This window comes from Cetorhinus maximus, unplaced genomic scaffold (genome assembly GCF_964194155.1).
Source record: "Cetorhinus maximus unplaced genomic scaffold, sCetMax3.hap1.1 HAP1_SCAFFOLD_2048, whole genome shotgun sequence".
NCBI classification, from domain to species: Eukaryota; Metazoa; Chordata; class Chondrichthyes; order Lamniformes; family Cetorhinidae; genus Cetorhinus; species Cetorhinus maximus.
In genome coordinates, this window is record NW_027597988.1 from 26,528 (window position 1) to 52,711 (window position 26,184).

General features: G+C 47.1%; 1 protein-coding gene across 1 annotated transcript in view; it reads right to left on the reverse strand.

Annotated features, from left to right (window-relative positions):
* The window catches only part of LOC144676886 (CKLF-like MARVEL transmembrane domain-containing protein 5), a 44,063-nt gene extending 18,640 nt beyond the window's left edge, over positions 1-25,423 (reverse strand). Inside the window, exons 1-5 of the mRNA XM_078537204.1 lie at positions 25,404-25,423; positions 24,818-25,007; positions 12,042-12,194; positions 11,569-11,664; positions 10,825-10,933 (exon numbers count right to left, since the gene is read on the reverse strand). Of these exons, the coding sequence (XP_078393330.1) occupies positions 10,825-10,933; positions 11,569-11,664; positions 12,042-12,194; positions 24,818-24,937 (478 nt within the window). The 5' untranslated portion in view covers positions 24,938-25,007; positions 25,404-25,423. The remainder of the gene's footprint in view (positions 1-10,824; positions 10,934-11,568; positions 11,665-12,041; positions 12,195-24,817; positions 25,008-25,403) is intronic.
* Between the last annotated feature and the right edge of the window lie 761 nt (positions 25,424-26,184).

A 26,184-nucleotide genomic window follows, 5' to 3' on the forward strand; every position in this document is an offset into this window, starting at 1 on the left:
CACAGGGCGCTGGGTGGGTGAGGGGTTACTGAGTGACAGTGTGAGGGAGCTGGATTAACATCAGTAGAGATACAGTCAGTAACACAGGGCGCTGGGGGGAGAGGGGTTACTGAGTGCCAGTGTGAGGGAGCTGGATTAACATCAGTAGAGATACAGTCAGTAACACAGGGCGCTGGGGGGGAGAGGGGTTACTGAGTGACAGTGTGAGGGAGCTGGATTAACATCAGTAGAGGTACCGTCAGTAACACAGGGCGCTGGGGGGAGAGGGGTTACTGAGTGACAGTGTGAGGGAGCTGGATTAACATCAGTAGAGGTACAGTCAGTAACACAGGGCGCTGGGGGGAGAGGGGTTACTGAGTGACAGTGTGAGGGGGCTGGATTAACATCAGTCGAGATACAGTCAGTAACACAGGGCGCTGGGGGTAGAGGGGTTACTGAGTGACAGTGTGAGGGAATGGGATTAACATCAGTAGAGATACAGTCAGTAACACAGGGCGCTGGGGGGAGAGGGGTTACTGAGTGACAGTGTGAGGGAGCTGGATTAACAGCAGTAGAGATACAGTCAGTAACACAGGGCGCTGGGGGTGAGAGGGGTTACTGAGTGACAGTGTGAGGGAGCTGGATTAACATCAGTAGAGATACAGTCAGTAACACAGGGCGCTGAGGGGAGAGGGGTTACTGAGTGACAGTGTGAGGGAGCTGGATTAACATCAGTAGAGATACAGTCAGTAACACAGGGCGCTGGGGGTGAGAGGGGTTACTGAGTGACAGTGTGAGGGAGCTGGATTAACATCAGTAGAGATACAGTCAGTAACACAGGGCGCTGAGGGGAGAGGGGTTACTGAGTGACAGTGTGAGGGAGCTGGATTAACATCAGTAGAGATACAGTCAGTAACACAGGGCGCTGGGAGGAGAGGGGTTACTGAGTGACAGTGTGAGGGAGATGGATTAACATCAGTAGAGATACAGTCAGTAACACAGGGCGCTGGGGGGAGAGGGGTTACTGAGTTAAAGAGTGAGGGAGCTGGATTAACATCAGTAGAGATACAGTCAGTAACACAGGGCGCTGGGGGGAGAGGGGTTACTGAGTGACAGTGTGAGGGAGCGGGATTAACATCAGTAGAGATACAGTCAGTAACACAGGGCGCTGGGGGGGAGAGGGGTTACTGAGTGACAGTGTGAGGGAGCTGGATTAACATCAGTAGCGATACAGTCAGTAACACAGGGAGCTGGGGGGAGAGGGGTTACTGAGTGACAGTGTGAGGGAGCTGGATTAACATCAGTAGAGATACAGTCAGTAACACAGGGCGCTGGGGGAGAGTGGTTACTGAGTGACATTGTGAGGGAGATGGATTAACATCAGTAGAGATACAGTCAGTAACACAGGGCGCTGGGGGGGAGAGGGGTTACTGAGTGACAGTGTGAGGGAGCTGGATTAACATCAGTAGAGTTACAGTCAGTAACACAGGGCGCTGGGGGGAGAGGGGTTACTGAGTGACAGTGTGAGGGAGCTGGATTAACATCAGTAGAGATACAGTCAGTAACACAGGGCGCTGGGGGGAGAGGGGTTACTGAGTGACAGTGTGAGGAGCTGGATTAACATCAGTAGAGATACAGTCAGTAACACAGGGCGCTGGGGGGAGAGGATTACTGAGTGACAGTGTGAGGGAGATGGATTAACATCAATAGAGATACAGTCAGTAACACAGGGCGCTGGGGGGAGAGGGGTTGCTGAGTGACAGTGTGAGGGAGATGGATTAACATCAATAGAGATACAGTCAGTAACACAGGGCGCTGGGGGGAGAGGGGTTACTGAGTGACAGTGTGAGGGAGCTGGATTAACATCAGTAGAGATACAGTCAGTAACACAGGGCGCTGGGGGGAGAGGATTACTGAGTGACAGTGTGAGGGAGATGGATTAACATCAATAGAGATACAGTCAGTAACACAGGGCGCTGGGGGGAGAGGGGTTGCTGAGTGACAGTGTGAGGGAGCTGGATTAACATCAGTAGAGATACAGTCAGTAACACAGAGCGCTGGGGGGTGAGGGGTTACTGAGTGACAGTGTGAGGGAGCTGGATTAACATCAGTAGAGATACAGTCAGTAACACAGGGCGCTGGGGGGAGAGGATTACTGATTGACAGTGTGAGGGAGATGGATTAACATCAATAGAGATACAGTCAGTAACACAGGGCGCTGGGGGGAGAGGATTACTGATTGACAGTGTGAGGGAGATGGATTAACATCAGTAGAGATACAGTCAGTAACACAGGGCGCTGGGGGGAGAGGATTACTGATTGACAGTGTGAGGGAGATGGATTAACATCAGTAGAGATACAGTCAGTAACACAGGTTGTTGGATGGCGAGGGTTTACTGAGTGACAGTGTGATGGAGCTGGATTAACATCAGTAGAGATACAGTCAGTAACACAGGGCGCTGGGGTGAGAGGGGTTACTGAGTGACAGTGTGAGGGAGATGGATTAACATCAGTAGAGATACAGTCAGTAACACAGGGCGCTGGGGGGGTTACTGGGTGACAGTGTGAGGGAGCTGGATTAACATCAGTAGAGATACAGTCAGTAACACAGGGCGCTGGGGGAGAGGGGTTACTGAGTGACACTGTGAGGGAGCTGGATTTACATCAGTAGAGATACAGTCAGTAACACAGGGCGCTGGGGGGAGAGGGGTTACTGAGTGACAGTGTGAGGGAGCTGGATTAACATCAGTAGAGATACAGTCAGTAACACAGGCCGCTGGGGGAGAGGGGTTACTGAGTGACAGTGTGAGGGAGCTGGGTTAACATCAGTAGAGATACAGTCAGTAACACAGGGCGCTGGGGGGAGAGGGGTTACTGAGTGACAGTGTGAGGGAGCTGGATTAACATCAGTAGAGATACAGTCAGTAACACAGGGCGCTGGGGGGAGAGGGGTCACTGAGTGACAGTGTGAGGGAGCTGGATTAACATCAGTAGAGATACAGTCAGTAACACAGGGCGCTGGGGGGAGAGGGGTCACTGAGTGACAGTGTGAGGGAGCTGGATTAACACCAGTAGAGATACAGTCAGTAACACAGGGCGCTGGGGGAGAGGGGTTACTGAGTGACAGTGTGAGGGAGCTGGACTAACATCAGTAGAGATACAGTCAGTAACACAGGGAGCTGGGTGGGGGGAGAGGGGTTACTGAGTGACACTGTGAGGGAGCTGGATTAACATCAGTAGAGATACAGTCAGTAACACAGGGCGCTGGGGGGGAGAGGGGTTCCTGAGTGACAGTGTGAGGGAGCTGGATTAACATCAGTAGAGATACAGTCAGTAACACAGGGCGCTGGGGGGAGAGGGGTTACTGAGTGACAGTGTGAGGGAGCTGGATTAACATCAGTAGAGATACAGTCAGTAACACAGGGCGCTGGGGGGAGAGAGGGGTCACTGAGTGACAGTGTGAGGGAGCGGGATTAACATCAGTAGAGATACAGTCAGTAACACAGGGCGCTGGGGGGAGAGGGGTTACTGAGTGACACTGTGAGGGAGCTGGATTAACATCAGTAGAGATACAGTCAGTAACACAGGGCGCTGGGGGGAGAGGGGTTACTGAGTGACAGTGTGAGGGAGCTGGATTAACATCAGTAGAGATACAGTCAGTAACACAGGGCGTGCGGGGAGAGGGGTTACTGAGTGACAGTGTGAGGGAGCTGGATTAACATCAGTAGAGATACAGTCAGTAACACAGGGCGCTGGGGGGAGAGGGGTTACTGAGTGACAGTGTGAGGGAGCTGGGTTAACATCAGTAGAGATACAGTCAGTAACACAGGGCGCTGGAGAGAGAGGGGTTACTGAGTGACAGTGTGAGGGAGCTGGATTAACATCAGTAGAGATACAGTCAGTAACACAGGGCGCTGGGGGGAGAGAGGTTACTGAGTGACAGTGTGAGGGAGCTGGATTAACATCAGTAGAGATACAGTCAGTAACACAGGGCGCTGGGGAGAGAGGGGTTACTGAGTGACAGTGTGAGGGAGCTGGGTTAACATCAGTAGAGATACAGTCAGTAACACAGGGCGCTGGAGAGAGAGGGGTTACTGAGTGACAGTGTGAGGGAGCTGGATTAACATCAGTAGAGATACAGTCAGTAACACAGGGCGCTGGGGGGAGAGGGGTTACTGAGTGACAGTGTGAGGGAGCTGGATTAACATCAGTAGAGATACAGTCAGTAACACAGGGTGCTGGGGGAGAGGGGTTACTGAGTGACAGTGTGAGGGAGCTGGATTAACATCAGTAGAGATACAGTCAGTAACACAGGGCGCTGGGGGGAGAGCGGTTACTGAGTGACAGTGTGAGGGAGCTAGATTAACATCAGTAGAGATACAGTCAGTAACACAGGGCGCTGGGGGGAGAGGGGTTACTGAGTGACAGTGTGAGGGGGCTGGATTAACATCAGTAGAGATACAGTCAGTAACACAGGGCGCTGGTGGAGGGGTTACTGAGTGACCGTGTGAGGGAGCTGGATTAACATCAGTAGAGATACAGTCAGTAACACAGGGCGCTGGGGGGAGAGGGGTTACTGAGTGACAGTGTGAGGGAGCTGGGTTAACATCAGTAGAGATACAGTCAGTAACACAGGGCGCTGGGGGAGAGGGGTTACTGAGTGACAGTGTGAGGGAGCTGGATTAACATCAGTAGAGATACAGTCAGTAACACAGGGCGCTGGGGGGAGAGGGGTTACTGAGTGACAGTGTGAGGGATCTGAATTAACATCAGTAGAGATACAGTCAGTAACACAGGGCGCTGGGGGAGAGGGGCCAGTGAGTGACAGTGTGAGGGAGCTGGATTAACATCAGTAGAGATACAGTCAGTAACACAGGGCGCTGGTGGAGGGGTTACTGAGTGACAGTGTGGGGGAGCTGGATTAACATCAGTAGAGATACAGTCAGTAACACAGGGCGCTGGTGGAGGGGTTACTGAGTGACAGTGTGAGGGAGCTGGATTAACATCAGTAGAGATACAGTCAGTAACACAGGGCGCTGGGGGGAGAGGGGTTACTGAGTGACAGTGTGACGGAGCTGGATTAACATCAGTAGAGATACAGTCAGTAACACAGGGCGCTGGGGGGAGAGGGGTTACTGAGTGACAGTGTGAGGGAGATGGATTAACATCAGTAGAGATACAGTCAGTAACACAGGGCGCTGGGGGAGAGGGGCCAGTGAGTGACAGTGTGAGGGAGCTGGATTAACATCAGTAGAGATACAGTCAGTAACACAGGGCGCTGGGGGAGAGGGGTTACTGAGTGACAGTGTGAGGGAGCTGGATTAACATTAGTAGAGATACAGTCAGTAACACAGGGCGCTGGGGGGAGAGGGGTTACTGAGTGACAGTGTGAGGGAGATGGATTAACATCAGTAGAGATACAGTCAGTAACACAGGGCGCTGGGGGAGAGGGGTTACTGAGTGACAGTGTGAGGGAGCTGGATTAACATTAGTAGAGATACAGTCAGTAACACAGGGCGCTGGGGGGAGAGGGGTTACTGAGTGATAGTGTGAGGGAGCGGGATTAACGTCAGTAGAGATACAGTCAGTAACACAGGGCGCTGGGGGAGAGGGGTTACTGAGTGACAGTGTGAAGGAGCTGGATTAACATCAGTAGAGATACAGTCAGTAACACAGGGCGCTGGGGGGAGAGGGGTTACTGAGTGACAGTGTGAAGGAGCTGGATTAACATCAGTAGAGATACAGTCAGTAACACAGGGCGCTGGGGGAGAGGGGTTACTGAGTGACAGTGTGAGGGAGCTGGATTAACATCAGTAGAGATACAGTCAGTAACACAGGGCGCTGGAGGGAGAGGGGTTGCTGAGTGACAGTGTGAGGGAGCTGGATTAACATCAGTAGAGATACAGTCAGTAACACAGGGCGCTGGGGGAGAGGGGTTACTGAGTGACAGTGTGAGGCAGCTGGATTAACATCAGTAGAGATACAGTCAGTAACACAGGGCGCTGGGGGAGAGGGGTTACTGAGTGACAGTGTGAGGGAGCTGGGTTAACATCAGTAGAGATACAGTCAGTAACACCGGGCGCTGGGGGGAGAGGGATTACTGAGTAACACTGTGAGGGAGATGGATTAACATCAGTAGAGATACAGTCAGTAACACAGGGCGCTGGGGGGAGAGCGGTTACTGAGTGACAGTGTGTGGGAGCTGGATTAACATCAGTAGAGATACAGTCAGTAACACAGGGCGCTGGGGGGAGAGGTGTTACTGAGTGACACTGTGATGGAGCTGGATTTACATCAGGGGAGGTACAGTCAGTAACACAGGGCGCAGGGGGGAGAGGGGTTACTGAGTGACAGTGTGAGGGAGCTGGAATAACATCAGTAGAGATACAGTCAGTAACACAAGGCGCTGGGGGGAGAGGGGTCACTGAGTGACAGTGTGAGGGAGCTGGATTGGCATCAGTAGAGATACAGTCAGTAACACAGGGCGCTGGGGGGAGAGGGGTTACTGAGTGACAGTGTGAGGGAGCTGGATTAACATCAGTAGAGATACAGTCAGTAACACAGGGCGCTGGGGGGGAGAGGGGTTAGTGAGTGACAGTGTGAGGGAGCTCGATTAACATCAGTGGAGATACAGTCAGTAACACAGGGCGTTGGGGGGATAGGGGTTACTGAGTGACAGTGTGAGGGGGCTGGATTAACATCAGTAGAGATACAGTCAGTAACACAGGGCGCTGGGGGGAGAGCGGTTACTCAGTGATTGTGTGATGGAGCTGGAATAACATCAGTAGAGATACAGTCAGTAACACAGGGCGCTGGGGGAGAGGGGTTACTGAGTGACAGTGTGAGGGAGCTCGATTAACATCAGTGGAGATACAGTCAGTAACACAGGGCGTTGGGGGGAGAGGGGTTACTGAGTGACAGTGTGAGGGAGCTGGATTAACATCAGTAGAGATACAGTCAGTAACACAGGGCGCTGGGGGAGAGGGGTTACTGAGTGACTGTGTGAGGGAGCAGAATTAACATCAGTAGAGATACAGTCAGTAACACAGGGCGCTGGGGGGAGAGGGGTTACTGAGTGATAGTGTGATGGAGCTGGAATAACATCAGTAGAGATACCGTCAGTAACACAGGGCGCTGGGGGGGAGAGGGGTTACTGAGTGACCGTGTGAGGGAGCTGGATTAACATCAGTAGAGATACAGTCAGTAACACAGGGTGTTGGGGGAGAGGGGTTACTGAGTGACAGTGTGAGGGAGCTGGATTAACATCAGTAGAGATACAGTCAGTAACACAGGGCGTGCGGGGAGAGGGGTTACTGAGTGACAGTGTGAGGGAGCTGGATTAACATCAGTAGAGATACAGTCAGTAACACAGGGCGCTGGGGGGAGAGGGGTTACTGAGTGACAGTGTGAGGGGGCTGGATTAACATCAGTAGAGATACAGTCAGTAACACAGGGCACTGTGGGGGAGAGGGGTACTGAGTAACAGTGTGAGGGAGCTGGATTAACATCAGTAGAGATACAGTCAGTAACACTGGGCGCTGGGGGGAGAGGGGTTACTGAGTGACAGTGTGAGGGAGCTGGATTAACATTTGTAGAGATACAGTCAGTAAACAGGGTGCTGCGGGGAGAGGGGTTACTGAGTGACAGTGTGAGGGAGCTGGATTAACATCAGTAGAGATACAGTCAGTAACACAGGGCGCTGGGGGAGAGGGGTTACTGAGTGACAGTGTGAGGGAGCTAGATTAACACCAGTAGAGATACAGTCAGTAACACAGGGCGCTGGGGGGAGAGGGGTTACTGAGTGACAGTGTGAGGGAGCTGGATTAACATCAGTAGAGATACAGTCAGTTACACAGGGCGCTGGGGGGAGAGGGGTTACTGAGTGACAGTGTGAGGGAGCTAGATTAACACCAGTAGAGATACAGTCAGTTACACAGGGCGCTGGGGGGAGAGGGGTTACTGAGTGACAGTGTGAGGGAGCTGGATTAACATCAGTAGAGATACAGTCAGTAACACAGGGCGCTGGGGGGAGAGAGGGGTTACTGAGTGACAGTGTGAGGGAGCTGGGTTAACATCAGTAGAGATACAGTCAGTAACACAGGGTGTTGGGGGAGAGGGGTTACTGAGTGACAGTGTGAGGGAGCTGGATTAACATCAGTAGAGATACAGTCAGTAACACCGGGCGCTGGGGGATAGAGGGGTTACTGAGTGACAGTGTGAGGGAGCTGGATTCACATCGGTAGAGACACAGTCAGTAACACAAGGCGCTGGGGGGAGAGAGGTTACTGAGTGACTGTGTGAGGGAGCTCGATTAACATCAGTAGAGATACAGTCAGTAACACAGGGCGCTGGGGGAGAGGGGTTACTGAGTGACAGTGTGAGGGAGCTCGATTAACATCAGTAGAGATACAGTCAGTAACACAGGGAGCTGGGGGGAGAGGTGTTACTGAGTGACACTGTGATGGAGCTGGATTTACATCAGGGGAGGTACAGTCAGTAACACAGGGCGCTGGGGGGACAGGGGTTACTGAGTGACAGTGTGAGGCAACTGGATTAAAATCAGTAGAGATACAGTCAGTAACACAGGGCGCTGGGGGGAGAGGGGTTACTGAGTGACAGTGTGAGGGAGCTGGATTAACATCGGTAGAGATACAGTCAGTAACACAGGGCGCTGGGGGGAGAGGGGTTACTGAGTGACAGTGTGAGGGAGCTGGATTAACATCAGTAGAGATACAGTCAGTAACACAGGGCGCTGGGGGGAGAGGGGTTACTGAGTGACAGTGTGTGGGAGCTGGATTAACATCAGTAGAGATACCGTCAGTAACACAGGGCGCTGGGGGGAGAGGGGTTACTGAGTGACAGTGTGTGGGAGCTGGATTAACATCAGTAGAGATACCGTCAGTAACACAGGGCGCTGGGGGGAGAGGGGTTACTGAGTGACAGTGTGAGGGAGCTGGATTAACATTTGTAGAGATACAGTCAGTAAACAGGGTGCTGCGGGGAGAGTGGGGTTACTGAGTGACAGTGTGAGGGAGCTGGATTAACATCAGTAGAGATACAGTCAGTAACACAGGGCGCTGGGGGGAGAGGGGTTACTGAGTGACAGTGTGAGGGAGCTGGATTAACACCAGTAGAGATACAGTCAGTAACACAGGGTGTTGGGGGAGAGGGGTTACTGAGTGACAGTGTGAGGGAGCTGGATTAACACCAGTAGAGATACAGTCAGTAACACAGGGTGTTGGGGGAGAGGGGTTACTGAGTGACAGTGTGAGGGAGCTGGATTAACATCAGTAGAGATACAGTCAGTAACACAGGGCTCTGGGTGGTGAGGGTTTACTGAGTGACAGTGTGTGGGAGCTCGATTAACATCAGTAGAGATACAGTCAGTAACACAGGGTGCTGGGGGGAGAGGGGTTACTGAGTGACAGTGTGAGGGAGATGGATTAACATCAGTAGAGATACAGTCAGTAACACAGGGCTCTGGGTGGTGAGGGTTTACTGAGTGACAGTGTGAGGGAGCTGGATTAACATCAGTAGAGATACAGTCAGTAACACAGGGCGCTGGGGGAGAGGGGTTACTGAGTGACAGTGTGAGGGAGCTGGATTAACATCAGTAGAGATACAGTCAGTAACACAGGGTGTTGGGGGAGAGGAGTTACTGAGTGACAGTGTGAGGGAACTGGATTAACATCAGTAGAGATACAGTCAGTAACACAGGGCGCTGGGGGGAGAGGGGTTACTGAGTGACAGTGTGAGGGAGCTGGATTAACATCAGTAGAGATACAGTCAGTAACACAGGGCTCTGGGTGGTGAGGGTTTACTGAGTGACAGTGTGTGGGAGCTCGATTAACATCAGTAGAGATACAGTCAGTAACACAGGGTGCTGTGGGGAGAGGGGTTACTGAGTGACAGTGTGAGGGAGATGGATTAACATCAGTAGAGATACAGTCGGTAACACAGGGCGCTGGGGGGAGAGGGGTTACTGAGTGACAGTGTGAGGGAGCTGGATTAACATCAGTAGAGATACAGTCAGTAACACAGGGCGCTGGGGGGAGAGGGGTTACTGAGTGACAGTGTGAGGGAGCTCGATTAACATCAGTAGAGATACAGTCAGTAACACAGGGCGCTGGGGGGAGAGGGGTTACTGAGTGACAGTGTGAGGGAGCTCGATTAACATCAGTAGAGATACAGTCAGTAACACAGGGCGCTGGGGGGAGAGGGGTTACTGAGTGACAGTGTGAGGGAGCTGGATTAACATCAGTAGAGATACAGTCAGTAACACAGGGCGCTGGAGGGAGAGGGGTTACTGAGTGACAGTGTGAGGGAGCTGGATTAACATCAGTAGAGATACAGTCAGTAACACAGGGCGCTGGGGGGAGAGGGGTTACTGAGTGACAGTTTTAGGGAGCTGGATTAACATCAGTAGAGATACAGTCAGTAACACAGGGCGCTGGGGGAAGAGGGGTTACCGAGTGACAGTGTGAGGGAGCTGGATTAACATCAGTAGAGATACAGTCAGTAACACAGGGCGCTGGGGGAGAGGGGTTACTGAGTGACAGTGTGAGGGAGCTGGATTAACATCAGTAGAGATACAGTCAGTAACACAGGGCGCTGGGGGGAGAGGGGTTACTGAGTGACAGTGTGAGGGAGCTGGGTTAACATCAGTAGAGATACAGTCAGTAACACAGGGCGCTGGGGGGAGAGGGGTTACTGAGTGACAGTGTGAGGGAGCTGGATTGACATCAGTAGAGATACAGTCAGTAACACAAGGCGCTGGGGGGAGTGGGGTAACTGAGTGACAGTGTGAGGGAGATGTAACACATTATTGAATTCGCTGGCACTTACTCTGTGACGCTCCTGCTCCCTCAACCTGAGGATTCTGATCTGATAGAATAGTTCGATATAAATCTTGTGCATCATAGACCAAGACGCCTGTCAAAATGAATCCAAATAGCTGGAAAGAAAAACAGCAATGAATAATAATCTATCCAAACCCGTGCTGTACCTGTCCTGGGAGTGTTTGATGGGGACAGTGTAGAGGGAGCTTTACTCTGTATCTAACCCCGTGCTGTACCTGTCCTGGGAGTGTTCGATGGGGACGGTGTAGAGGGAGCTTTACTCTGTATCTAACCCAGTGCTGTACCTGTCCTGGGAGTGTTTGATGGGGACGGTGTAGAGGGAGCTTTACTCTGTATCTAACCCCGTGCTGTACCTGTCCTGGGAGTGTTTGATGGGGACAGTGTAGAGGGAGATTTACTCTGTATCTAACCCTGTGCTGTACCTGTCCTGGGAGTGTTTGATGGGGACAGTGTAGAGGGAGATTTACTCTGTATCTAACCCCGTGCTGTACCTGCCCTGGGAGTGTTTAATGGGGACAGTGTAGAGGGAGATTTGCTCTGTATCTAACCCCGTGCTGTACCTGTCCTGGGAGTGTTTGATGGGGACAGTGTAGAGGGAGCTTTACTCTGTATCTAACCCCGTGCTGTACCTGTCCTGGGAGTGTTTGATGGGGACAATGCACAGGTAGGTTTACTCTGTTCCTGAGCTGGGATGAGACAGATTGTAGGGGAGATTGTCACATTAACTCACGGCTGCTGAGGCTGAACCTCCATCCTTGCTCTTGGCTGCTGTCGTGATCGAGAGAATGAGAAAAATCACAGCTGAAGAAGCAGCTCGGAGGAAATCCTGAAATTAGACGAGACGGCAAATCCGGGAATTAATGCAGCTCCCTCACACTGTCACTCAGTAACCCCTCTCCCCCCAGCGCCCTGTGTTACTGACTGTATCTCTACTGATGTTAATCCAGCTCCCTCACACTGTCACTCAGTAACCCCTCTCTCCCCCCAGCGCCCTGTGTTACTGACTGTATCTGTACTGATGTTAATCCAGCTCCCTCACACTGTCACTCAGTAACCCCTCTCCCCCAGCGCCCTGTGTTACTGACTGTATCTCTACTGATGTTAACCCAGCTCCCTCACACTGTCACTCAGTAACCCCTCTCCCCCCAGCGCCCTGTGTTACTGACTGTATCTCTCCTGGTGTCAATGCAGCTCTGTACTCACTATACAGGGCCAGTTGATCCCGGTCAGCTTGTCCTGGTAGTTGGCCATGTAGACGACGAGGAAGGTGAGGGTTATTACGATGAAGATTAGCGGGCCCGCCATGAACGCTGTCACGGAGATCGCGTAGCATATAAACATCAAGAGTAAGAGCAGCTGCAAGAGAGTGAATAACATTAGCCTGGGAATAGAGTCCTGCAGTCAGCATCGCGGTGAAGCAGTCCGGGAAGAGCGTCCTGCAGTCAGCATCGCGGTAAAGCAGTCCGAGAAGAGCGTCCTGCAGTCAGCATCGCGGTGAAGCTGTCTGGGAAGAACGTCCCGCAGTCAGCATTGCGCTGAAGCAGTCCGGGAAGAGCGTCCTGCAGTCAGCATGGCGGTGAAGCAGTCCGGGAAGAGCGTCCTGCAGTCAGCATCACGGTGAAGCAGCCTGGGAAGAGCGTCCTGCAGTCAGCATCGCGGTGAAGCGGTCTGGGAAGAGCGTCCTGCAGTCAGCATCACGGTGAAGCGGTCTGGGAAGAGCGTCCTGCAGTCAGCATCGCGGTGAAGCAGTCCGGGAAGAGTGTCCTTGCCGGGTGGTTTGCTCGTGCTGTTGGGGAGGGTTTAAACTAACTTAGCAGGGGGATGGGATCCTGAGAGGAGGGTCAGCAGGGGGAGATGCACAGCCAAAATTAGAAGTGAGTCTGGAAGGCATAGAAATTACAGGCCAGTTAAGTCACAAGGGCGTTTGGCAAGGTTGGGTAATGCAAGGAGTCTGACGAATAAGGTATATGAGTTGAGGGCACAGAATAACACGTGGAAGTATGATGTCATTGCTGTAACAGAGACATGGTTGAGAGAGGGGCAGGATTGGCAGCTCAATATTTCAGGATATTGGGTCTTCAGGCGAGACAGGGAAGGTGGTAAAAGAGGAGGGGGTATCGCAACATTGATCAAGGAACCAATTACAGCAGTAAGGAGGGATGACATCTTAGAAGGCTCCCCAAATGAAGCCACATGGGTAGAACTGAAAAACAAAAAAGGAGCAATCACATTGCTGGGAGTGTACTATTGGCCCCCAAACAGTCAGAGAGAAATAGAAGAGCAGATATGTAGGCAAATTTCAGAGAAGTGTAAAAATAATAGGGGAGTAATAGTGGGGGATTTCAACTTCCCCAACATTAACTGGGTTAGTCATAGTGTGATAGGTTTAGAGGGAACAGATTTCTTAAAATGCATCCAGGAGAGCTTTTTAAGCCAGTACATAGAAAATCCTACAAGAGAGGGGGTGGTCCTGGACTTAATTTTAGGGAATGAAGCCGGGCAAGTGGTAGAGGTATCAGTGGGGGAGCATTTTGCAGATAGTGATCATAACTCAGTTAGATTCAAGGTTGTTATGGAAAAGGACGAGGATGGGCCAGAAATCGGAGTTCTAGATTGGGGGAAAGGCCGATTTTAATAAGATCAGATCTCATTTGGCCAGAGTGGACTGGGAGCAGCTACTTTTAGGTAAATCTTCGTCAGAGCCAGTGGGACTCATTCAAGAAGGAAACAGGGAGAGTACAGAGCCAATATATTCCAGTAAAGATAAAGGGTGGGACTAACAAATCCAGGGAACCCTGGATGTCGAGGGATATACAGGATTGGATAAAGAGGAAAAGGGAGGCTTATGGCAGATACCGAGGGTTCAAAACAGCAGAAGCCCTAGAGGAGTATAGAATGTTTAGGGGGGGAACTTAAAAAGGAAATTAGGAAAGCAAAAAGGGGGCATGAAAAAACATTGGCAGGTAAACTAAAGGAAAATCTGAAGTTATTTTACAAGTACATTAAGAGTAAGAGGATAACTAGGGAAAGAGTAGGGCACTTTAAGGACCATAGTGGTAATTTGTGTGTGGAGCCGGAAGACGTAGGTAGGGTTCTAAATGAATACTTTGTGTCGGTGTTCACAAGTGAGAGGGACAACACATGAGAAACACCTGACCTACCTACCTAATCCCATTGACCAGCACTTGGCCCCATAGCCTTGAATGTTATGAGGTGCCAAGTGCTCATCCAGGTACTTTTTAAAGGATGTGGGGCTAACCCACCTCCACCACCCTCCCAGGCAGCACATTCCAGACCCTCACCACCCTCTGGGTAAAAGAGTTTTCCCTCACATCCCCCCCTAAACCTCCTAACCCTCACCTTGAACTTATGTCCCCCTCGTGACTGACCCTTCAACTAAGGGGAACAGCTGCTCCCTATCCACCCTGTCCATGCCCCTCATAATCTTGTACACCTCGATCAGGTCGCCCCTCAGTCTTCTCTGCTCCAACGAAAACAACCCAAGTCTATCCAAACCTCTCTTCATAACTTAAATGTTTCATCCCAGGCAACATCCTGGTGAATCTCCTCTGCACCCCCTCCAGTGTAATCACATCCTTCCTATAATGTGGCGACCAGAGCTGCGCACAGTACTCCAGCTGTGGCCTCACCAAGGGTCTATACAACTCCAACATCACCTCCCTACTTTTGTAATCTATGCCTCGATTGATAAAGGCAAGTGTCCCCTATGCCTTTTTCACCACCCCCACTAACATGCCCCCTCCGCCTTCAGAGATCTATGGACACACACGCCAAGGTCCCTTTGTTCCTCAGAACTTCCTAGTGCCATGCCATTCATTGAATACTTCCTTGTCAAATTACTCCTTCCAAAGTGTATCACCTCACACTTTTCAGGGTTAAATTCCATCTGCCGCTTATCTGCCCATTTGACCATCCCGTCTATATCTTCCTGTAGCCCAAGACACTCAACCTCACTGTTAACCACCCGGCCGATCTTTGTGTCATCCGCAAACTTACTAATCCTACCCCCCACGTAGTCATCAATGTCGTTTATATATGACAAATAATAAGGGACCCAGCACAGATCCCTGTGGTACGCCACTGGACACTGGCTTCCAGTCACTAAAGCTTCCTTCTGTCATCTCCCTCTGTCTCCTACAATTAAGCCAATTTTGAATCCACCTTATCAAATTACCCTGTATCCCATGTGCATTTGCCTTCTTTATAAGTCTCCCATGTGGAACCTTGTCAAAGGCTTTGCTGAAACCCATATAAACTACAAAAATTCCTATTGATCATTGTCGATTCCTTTTGATCAGTGGATTCCCCATTGCTCACAACCTGAACCTATAGATCACAGTGGATTTCCATTGATCACAGTCTGTTCGCACTGATCAGCCACAACCTGATCCCACTGATCACAGTGGATTCTTAATGGTCACTGTAGTCTCCTGCTAATCAACCACAAACTGATCCTATTCATTACAGTCTATCCCTGTTGATCACAATGGGTTCCTATTGATCACGGTAAGTTTCTGTTGATTACAGTAGATCCCAAGTGACCAGAATTTGATCCTATTGATCACAGTAAGCTTCTGTTGATTACAGTAGATCGCAAGTGACCAGAATTTGATCCTATTGATCACATCAAGCTTCTGTTGATTACAGTAGATCCCAAGTGACCAGAATTTGATCCTATTGATCACAGCAAGCTTCTGTTGATTACAGTAGATCCCAAGTGATCAGAATTTGATCCTATTGATCACAGTATGTTTCTGTTGACTACAGTAGATGCCCATTGACCAGGATTTGATCCCATTGATCCCAGTGGCTTCCTCTGATCGCAGCCTATCCTCTTGATCAGTGAGTTTCCATGGATAACAATCTGATCCCCTTGATCACTGTGGGTTCATATTGATCAGAGCCTGTCCCTATTGATCACAATCTGTTCCTATTGATCACAGCGGATTCCTATTGATCCACATCGATCATGATCTCACCCCAAAGGATTACAACAGTGCAATCTCATTGACGACAATCCCGGTCCTATCGATCACAATGGATTCCCATTGATCACGGGCTGTTCCTATTGGCCACGGTCTCACAATCGATCACTGAAACACCAAAACTGCACACGGCACTCCAGCTGTGGTCTAACCAAGCTTCTGTACGACTGAAGCAAGACTTGGCTGCTCATCTACATAAGAACCGGGAGCAGGAGTAGGCCATTCAGCCCCTCGAGTCTGCCCCGCCCATTCATTACGATCGTGGCTGATCTCATTTCGGCCTCAACTCCAATTTCCCGCCCTCTCCCCCATAACCTTTCAGCCCATTACTAATTTAAAAATCTGTCTATATCTCCTCCTTAAATTTATTCAGTGTCCCGGCATCCACTGCACTCTGAGGTAGTGAATCCCACAGATTCACCACCCTCTGAGAAAAGTAATCCCTCCTCATCTCTGATTTAAATCCAACACCCCTTAGCCTAAAACTATGGCCTCTCGTTCTCGAATGCCCCACAAGGGGAAACATCCCATCCACGTCATCTTGGTCCATCCCCTTTAGCATCTTATAGACCTCAATTAGATCTCCTCTCATCCTTCTAAACTCTTAGCGAGTATAGGCCCTAAACTGCTCAATCTCTCCTCATAAGACAAGCCCCACATCTCTGGAATCAATCGAGTGAACCTCCTCTGAACCGCCTCCAGTGCAACTACATCCTTCCTCAAGTAAGGGGACCAAACCTGTGCACAGTACTCCAGGTGCGGTCTCACCAATGCCTTGTACAGTTGCAACAACACTTCCTTATTTTTATACTCTATTCCTTTAGCAATAAATACCAAAATTCCACTTGGCCTTCCTTATTACCTGCTGTACCTGCAGTGATTCATGCACCAGGACACCCAGATCCCTCTGCACTGAAGCATTCTGAAGTTTCTCTCCGTTGAAATAATAAGTTGCCTTTTTATTCTTCCGACCAAAATGGATAACCTCACATTTCTCCACGTTAAACTCCATCTGCCACATCTTGGCCCATTCGCCTAACCTGGCCATATCCATTTGTAAATGTCTTATTTCTTCATCGCAACTTACTTTCCCGCCTTATTTTGGTGTCATCTGCAAATTTCGCCATAGTACCTTCTACTCCTGAATCCAAGTCATCGATATCGATTGTAAATAGCTGGGTCTCCAAGGACCGAACCCTGTGGAACCCCACTAGTTACAGATAAAGACCCATTTATCCCGACTCCCTGCTTTCTGTTGGTTAGCCAATCCTCTATCCAAGCTAATATATTACCCCTAACTCCATATGATCTTATCTTGTGTATTAATCTTTTGTGCGGCACCTTATTAAAGGCCTTCTGGAAGTCCCAGATATACTACATCTACAGGATCCCCAGTATCCACTTGGCTTATCACATCTTCAAAGAACTCTAGCGAATTAGTCAAACACCGTTTACTCTTCATAAAACCAGGCTGACTCTGATGGATCGCACTTTGACTTTCCAAATGCCCCATTACCACTTCCTTAATAATGGATTCCAACAATTACATATGTTAAACTAACTGGTCTATAGTTTCCTACTTTCTGCCTCTCCCCCTACTTTTTGAATAAGGGCGTTAGATTAGCATTTTTCCAATCCACTGGGACCTTTCCAGAATCCAGGGAATTTGGGAATATTACAGCCAATGCATCCACTATCTCCACTGCCACTTCCTTTAAGACCCTGGGATGTAGGTCATCAGGTCCTGGGGACCTGTCACCTTTTAATCCCAATAGTTTGCTTCAGTACTTTTTCCTCTAGTGCTGGTGGTTGTTCTAAGTTCCTCCTTCTCTACCAACCACTGACCTTTGCCATTTGTACTGAAAGCCTAACATACCATTAGCCTCCCTAACTGCCTGCTGCACCACCATGTCAGCCTTTAGTCTCTTATTGATGAGGGCACCCAGGCCCTTTTGTAACATCTACACTTTCTAATCTCTCACCACTTAGGAAATACTCTAAATGGGCCCCGTATCTCAGGAAGGATGTGCTGGCCCCTGGAGAGAGGTCCAGAGGAGGTTCATGAGAACGATCCCAGGAACGAAAGGCTTAACATATTGAGGAAGGTTTGAGGACTCTGGGTCTATACTCGATGGAGTTTAGAAGGATGAGGGGTGGAGGGATCTGATTGAAACTTACAGAATAACTGAAAGGCCTGGATAGAGTGGGACGTGGGGGAAGATGTTTCCATGAGTAGGAGAGACTAGGACCCGAGGGGCACAGCCTCAGAGTAAAGGGAAGACCTTTGAGAACAGAGATGAGGAGAAACTTCTTTAGCCAGACAGAGTGGTGAATCTATGGAATCCATTGCCACAGAAGGCTGTAGAGGGCCAGGTCATTGAGTGTATTTAAGAACGAGATAGATAGGTTCTTGATTGGTAAGGGGGTCAAAGGTTACAGGGAGAAGGCGGGAGAATGGGGTTGACAAACTTATCAGCCATGATTCAATGGCAGAGCAGGCTCGATGGGCCGAATGGCCTAATTTCTGCTCCTATGTCTTATGGTCTTATGGTCTTACAGTCTGTTCCTATTGATCACAATTGATTCATATGGATCACAGTCTATTCCCATTGATCACAATTGATTCATGTTGATTACAGTCTGTTTCTATTGATCACAATTGATTCATGTTGATCACAGTCTGTTCCCATTGATCACAATTGATTCATGTTGATCACAGTCTGTTTCTATTGATCACAATTGATTCATGTTGATCACAGTCTGTTCCTATTGATCACAATTGATTCATGTTGATCACAGTCTGTTCCAATTGATTCATGTTGATCACAGTCTGTTTCTATTGATCACAATTGATTCATGTTGATCACAGTCTGTTTATATTGATCACAATTGATTCATATTGATCACAGTCTGTTTCAATTGATCACAATTGATTCATGTTCATCACAGTCTATTCCTATTGATCACAATTGATTCATGTTGATCACAGTCTGTTTCAATTGATCACAATTGATTCATGTTCATCACAGTCTGTTCCTATTGATCACAATTGATTCATGTTGATCACAGTCTGTTCCCCATGATCACATTTGATTCATATGGATCACAGCTGGTTGCTATTTATCACAATTGATTGATATGGATCACAGTCTGTTCCTATTGATCACAGTCTGTTTCTATTGATCACAATTGATTCATATTGATCACAGTCTGTTTTTAATTATCACGATTGATTCATATGGATCATAGTCTGTTTCTATTGATCACAATTGATTCATAAGAATCACAGTCTGTTTCTATTGATCACAATTGATTCATATGGATCACAGTCTGTTCCTATTAATCACAGTCTGTTTCTATTGATCACAATTGATTCATGTTGATCACAATCTGTTCCCATTGATCACAATTGATTCATGTTGATCACAGTGTGTTCCTATTGATCACAATTGATTCATGTTGATCACAGTCTGTTTATATTGATCACAATTGATTCATGTTTATCACAGTCTATTCCTATTGATCACAGTCTGTTTCAATTAACCACAATTGATTTATGTTGATCACAGTCTGTTCTCTATGATCACATTTGATTCATATGGATCACAGTTGGTTGCTATTGATTACAATTGATTGATATGGATCACAGTCTGTTCCTATTGATCACAGTCTGTTTCTATTGATCACAATTGATTCACATTGATCACAGTCTGTTTCTAATGGTCACAATTGATTCATGTGGATCACAGTCTGTTTCTATTGATCACAATTGATTCATATGGATCACAGTCTGTTTCTATTGATCTCTATTGATTCAAATGGATCACAGTCTGTTTCTATTGATCACAATTGATTCATATGGATCACAGTCTGTTCCTATTGATCACAATTGATTCATGTTGATCACAGTCTGTTTCTATTGATCACAATTGATTCATGTTGATCACAGTCTGTTTCTATTGATCACAGTTGATTCATGTTGATCAGTCTGTTCCCATTGATCACAATTGATTCATGTTGATCACAGTCTGGTTCTATTGATCACAATTGATTCATGTTGATCAGTCGGTTCCTATTGATCACAGCCTGTTTCAATTGATCACAGTTGATTCATGTTGATCACAGTCTGTTTCTATTGATCACAATTGATTCATGTTGATCAATCTGTTCCCATTGATCACAATTGATTCATGTTGATCAGTCGGTTCCTATTGATCACAGTCTGTTTCTATTGATCACAGTTGATTCATGTTGATCACAGTCTGTTCCCCATGATCACATTTGATTCATATGGATCACAGTTGGTTGCTATTGATCACAATTGATGGATATGGATCACAGTCTGTTCCTATTGATCACAGTCTGTTCCTATTGATCACAATTGATTCATATTGTTCACAGTCTGTTTCTATTGATCACAATTGATTCATGTGGATCACAGTCTGTTCCTATTGATCACAATTGATTCATGTTGATCACAGTCTGTTTTAATTGATCACAATTGATTCATGTTGATCATAGTCTGTTTCTATTGATCACAATTGATTCATATTGATCACAGTCTGTTCCTATTGATCACAATTGATTCATGTTGATCACAGACTGTTTTTATTAATCACAATTGATTCATGTTGATCACAATCTGTTCACATTGATCACAATTGATTCATGTTGATCACAGTGTGTTCCTATTGATCACAATTGATTCATGTTGATCACAGTCTGTTTATATTGATCACAATTGATTCATGTTTATCACAGTCTATTCCTATTGATCACAGTCTGTTCCTATTGATCACAATTGATTCATATTGTTCACAGTCTGTTTCTATTGATCACAATTGATTCATGTGGATCACAGTCTGTTCCTATTGATCACAATTGATTCATGTTGATCACAGTCTGTTTTAATTGATCACAATTGATTCATGTTGATCATAGTCTGTTTCTATTGATCACAATTGATTCATATTGATCACAGTCTGTTCCTATTGATCACAATTGATTCATGTTGATCACAGACTGTTTTTATTAATCACAATTGATTCATGTTGATCACAATCTGTTCACATTGATCACAATTGATTCATGTTGATCACAGTGTGTTCCTATTGATCACAATTGATTCATGTTGATCACAGTCTGTTTATATTGATCACAATTGATTCATGTTTATCACAGTCTATTCCTATTGATCACAGTCTGTTTCAATTGACCACAATTGATTTATGTTGATCACAGTCTGTTCTCTATGATCACATTTGATTCATATGGATCACAGACTGTTTCTATTTATCTCTATTGATTCACATGGATCACAGTCTGTTTCTATTGATCACAATTGATTCATATGGATCACAGTCTGTTCCTATTGATCACAATTGATTCATGTTGATCACAGTCTTTTTCTATTGATCACAATTGATTCATGTTGATCACAGTCTGTTTCTATTGATCACAATTGATTCATGTTGATCAATCTGTTCCCATTGATCACAATTGATTCATGTTGATCAGTCGGTTCCTATTGATCACAGTCTGTTTCTATTGATCACAGTTGATTCATGTTGATCACAGTCTGTTCCCCATGATCACATTTGATTCATATGGATCACAGTTGGTTGCTATTGATCACAATTGATGGATATGGATCACAGTCTGTTCCTATTGATCACAGTCTGTTCCTATTGATCACAATTGATTCATATTGTTCACAGTCTGTTTCTATTGATCACAATTGATTCATGTGGATCACAGTCTGTTCCTATTGATCACAATTGATTCATGTTGATCACAGTCTGTTTTAATTGATCACAATTGATTCATGTTGATCATAGTCTGTTTCTATTGATCACAATTGATTCATATTGATCACAGTCTGTTCCTATTGATCACAATTGATTCATGTTGATCACAGACTGTTTTTATTAATCACAATTGATTCATGTTGATCACAATCTGTTCACATTGATCACAATTGATTCATGTTGATCACAGTGTGTTCCTATTGATCACAATTGATTCATGTTGATCACAGTCTGTTTATATTGATCACAATTGATTCATGTTTATCACAGTCTATTCCTATTGATCACAGTCTGTTCCTATTGATCACAATTGATTCATATTGTTCACAGTCTGTTTCTATTGATCACAATTGATTCATGTGGATCACAGTCTGTTCCTATTGATCACAATTGATTCATGTTGATCACAGTCTGTTTTAATTGATCACAATTGATTCATGTTGATCATAGTCTGTTTCTATTGATCACAATTGATTCATATTGATCACAGTCTGTTCCTATTGATCACAATTGATTCATGTTGATCACAGACTGTTTTTATTAATCACAATTGATTCATGTTGATCACAATCTGTTCACATTGATCACAATTGATTCATGTTGATCACAGTGTGTTCCTATTGATCACAATTGATTCATGTTGATCACAGTCTGTTTATATTGATCACAATTGATTCATGTTTATCACAGTCTATTCCTATTGATCACAGTCTGTTTCAATTGACCACAATTGATTTATGTTGATCACAGTCTGTTCTCTATGATCACATTTGATTCATATGGATCACAGTCTGTTTCTATTGATCTCTATTGATTCACATGGATCACAGTCTGTTTCTATTGATCACAATTGATTCATATGGATCACAGTCTGTTCCTATTGATCACAATTGATTCATGTTGATCACAGTCTTTTTCTATTGATCACAATTGATTCATGTTGATCACAGTCTGTTTCTATTGATCACAATTGATTCATGTTGATCAATCTGTTCCCATTGATCACAATTGATTCATGTTGATCAGTCGGTTCCTATTGATCACAGTCTGTTTCTATTGATCACAGTTGATTCATGTTGATCACAGTCTGTTCCCCATGATCACATTTGATTCATATGGATCACAGTTGGTTGCTATTGATCACAATTGATGGATATGGATCACAGTCTGTTCCTATTGATCACAGTCTGTTCCTATTGATCACAATTGATTCATATTGTTCACAGTCTGTTTCTATTGATCACAATTGATTCATGTGGATCACAGTCTGTTCCTATTGATCACAATTGATTCATGTTGATCACAGTCTGTTTTAATTGATCACAATTGATTCATGTTGATCATAGTCTGTTTCTATTGATCACAATTGATTCATATTGATCACAGTCTGTTCCTATTGATCACAATTGATTCATGTTGATCACAGACTGTTTTTATTAATCACAATTGATTCATGTTGATCACAATCTGTTCACATTGATCACAATTGATTCATGTTGATCACAGTGTGTTCCTATTGATCACAATTGATTCATGTTGATCACAGTCTGTTTATATTGATCACAATTGATTCATATTGATCACAGTCTGTTCCTATTGATCACAATTGATTCATGTTGATCACAGACTGTTTTTATTAATCACAATTGATTCATGTTGATCACAATCTGTTCACATTGATCACAATTGATTCATGTTGATCACAGTGTGTTCCTATTGATCACAATTGATTCATGTTGATCACAGACTGTTTTTATTGATCACAATTGATTCATATTGATCACAATTGATTCATGTTGATCACAGACTGTTTTTATTGATCACAATTGATTCATGTTGATCAGAGTCTGTTTCTATTGATCACAATTGATTCATGTTGATCACAGCCTGTTCCTATTGATCACAATTGATTCATGTTGATCACAGTCTGTTTCTATTGATCACAATTAATTCATGTTGATCACAGTCTGTTCCTATTGATCACAATTGATTCATGTTGATCACAGTCTGTTTCTATTGATCACAATTGATTCATGTTGATCACAGTCTGTTTCTATTGATCATAATTGATTCATGTTGATCACAGTCTGTTCCCATTGATCACAATTGATTCATGTTGATCACAATCTGTTCCCATTGATCAGTCTGTTTCGATTGATCACAATTGATTCATGTTGATCACAGTCTGTTCCCATTGATCACAAACCGTTCCCCATGATCACATTTGATTCATATGGATCACAGTTCGTTGCTATTGATCACAATTGATTCATATGGATCACAGTCTGTTTCTATTTATCACAGTCTGTTTCTATTGTTCACAGTCTGTTCCCCTTGATCACAACTGATTCATATGGATCACAGTCTGTTTCTATTTATCACAGTCTGTTTCTATTGATCACAGTCTGTTCCCCTTGATCACAATTGATTCATGTTGATCACAGTCTGTTTCTATTTATCACAGTCTGTTCCCCTTGATCACAATTGATTCATGTTGATCACAGTCACTTCCTATTGATCACAATTGATTCATATGGATCACAGTCTGTTCCTATTGATCACAATTGATTCATATGGATCACAGTCTGTTTCTATTGATCACAATTAATTCATATGGATCACAGTCTCTTCCTATTGATCACAATTGATTCATATGGATCACAGCCTGTTTCTATTGATCACAATTGATTCATATGAATCACAGTCTGTTCCTAATGATCACAATTGATTCATGTTGATAACAGTCTCTTCCTATTGATCACAATTGATTTATATGGATCACAGTCTGTGTCTATTGATCACAATCGATTCATATGGATCACAGTCTGTTTCTATTGATCACAATTGATTCATATCGATCATGATCTTGTTTTACTGATGACAGTGGATTCTCATTGGTTACAGGCTGTTCCTATTGATCACATTTGATTCATGTTGATCACAGTCTGTTCTTATTGGTCACGGGATTCTCCTGTTGATCACAGTGGATCCCTATTGATCACTGCCTATGCCCTTTGGTTGGGCTGGCTGCTGTTGATCAGTCCGTTCCTGGTGATCCACCGCAATCAAATCCTTTCGATCACAGTTGCTGTGGATCACAAGGGATCGCGATTGATCACACTCTGTCCCTATTGGGTCGCTGGGGAATTTCCTATCGATTTCCTACCAGTTCCGATCCCAGGACGATCCCTCGCCGGCTCTTCAGGAAACTCTGGTCCAGGCGGAGAGCAGCGAATCCACTGGCCGATCGCGGAGGATCCCCGGAATCCGCCTGAAAATCCAGCATCGCCCGGAGCTGGAGCGCAGTGGGCGGAAAGTCGGGGCGCAATTGGCGGAGAGTCGGGCGCAGTTGGGGGCTGCTGGCGGAAAGTTGGGGTGCAGTTTGGTCGGGGGGGGGGGGTGGGAGTTGGCGGAAAGTTGGGGCGCAGTTGGCGGAAAGTCGGGGGGCAATTGGCGGAAAGTTGGGGGCAGTTGGCGGAAAGTTGGGGGCAGTTTGGTTGGGGTGGGGCAGTTGGCGGAAAGTTGGGGCGCAGTTGGCGGAAAGTCGGGGGGCAATTGGCGGAAAGTTGGGGGCAGTTGGCGGAAAGTTGGGGGCAGTTTGGTTGGGGGGTGCAGTTGGCGGAAAGTTGGGGCGCAGTTGGCGGAAAGTCGGGGGGCAATTGGCAGAAAGTTGGGGGCAGTTGGCGGAAAGTTGGGGCGCAGTTTGGTCCGGGGGGCAGTTGGCAGAGAGTCCGGCGCAGTTTGGTCGGGGCGCAGTTGGCGGAGATTCGGGGCAGTGCGAGGGGAAGTTGCGGACTCCGTCTGGTTTCCCCCCCTCGGCCGCTCCGGGGTCTGGAACAATTTCCTGTCTCTGTCTCTGTGACAAACCGGAGATTCCTGTCCACCTATCAGCAAAAAGGAGAGAGTCTGAAAATCCAAATAGAGAGAGAGAGAGAGAAGGAGGGAGAGGGGGGAGGGAGAGGGGGGAGGGAGAGAGAGAGGGAGAGGGGGGAGGGAGAGGGGGGAGGGAGAGAGAGAGGGAGAGGGGGGAGGGAGAGAGAGAGGGAGAGGGGGGTGGGAGAGGGGGGAGGGAGAGGGAGAGGGAGGAGGGAGAGAGAGGGAGAGAGAGGGAGAGGGGGGAGGGAGAGAGAGAGGGGAAGGGGGGAGGGAGAGAGAGAGGGAGGGGGGGGAGGGAGAGAGAGAGGGAGAGGGGGGAGGGAGAGAGGGAGAGGGGGGAGGGAGAGAGAGAGGGAGAGGGGGGAGGGAGAGGGGGAGGGAGAGAGAGGGAGAGGGGGGAGGGAAAGAGAGAGGGAGAGGGGGGAGGGAGAGGGGGGAGGGAAAGAGAGAGGGAGAGGGGGGAGGGAGAGGGGGGAGGGAGAGAGAGAGGGAGAGGGGGAGGGGAGAGAGAGAGGGAGAGGGGGGAGGGAGAGGGGGAGGGAAAGAGAGAGGGAGAGGGGGGAGGGAGAGAGAGAGGGAGCGGGGGGAGGGAGAGAGAGAGGGAGCGGGGGGAGGGAGAGAGAGAGGGAGAGGGGGGAGGGAGAGAGAGAGGGAGAG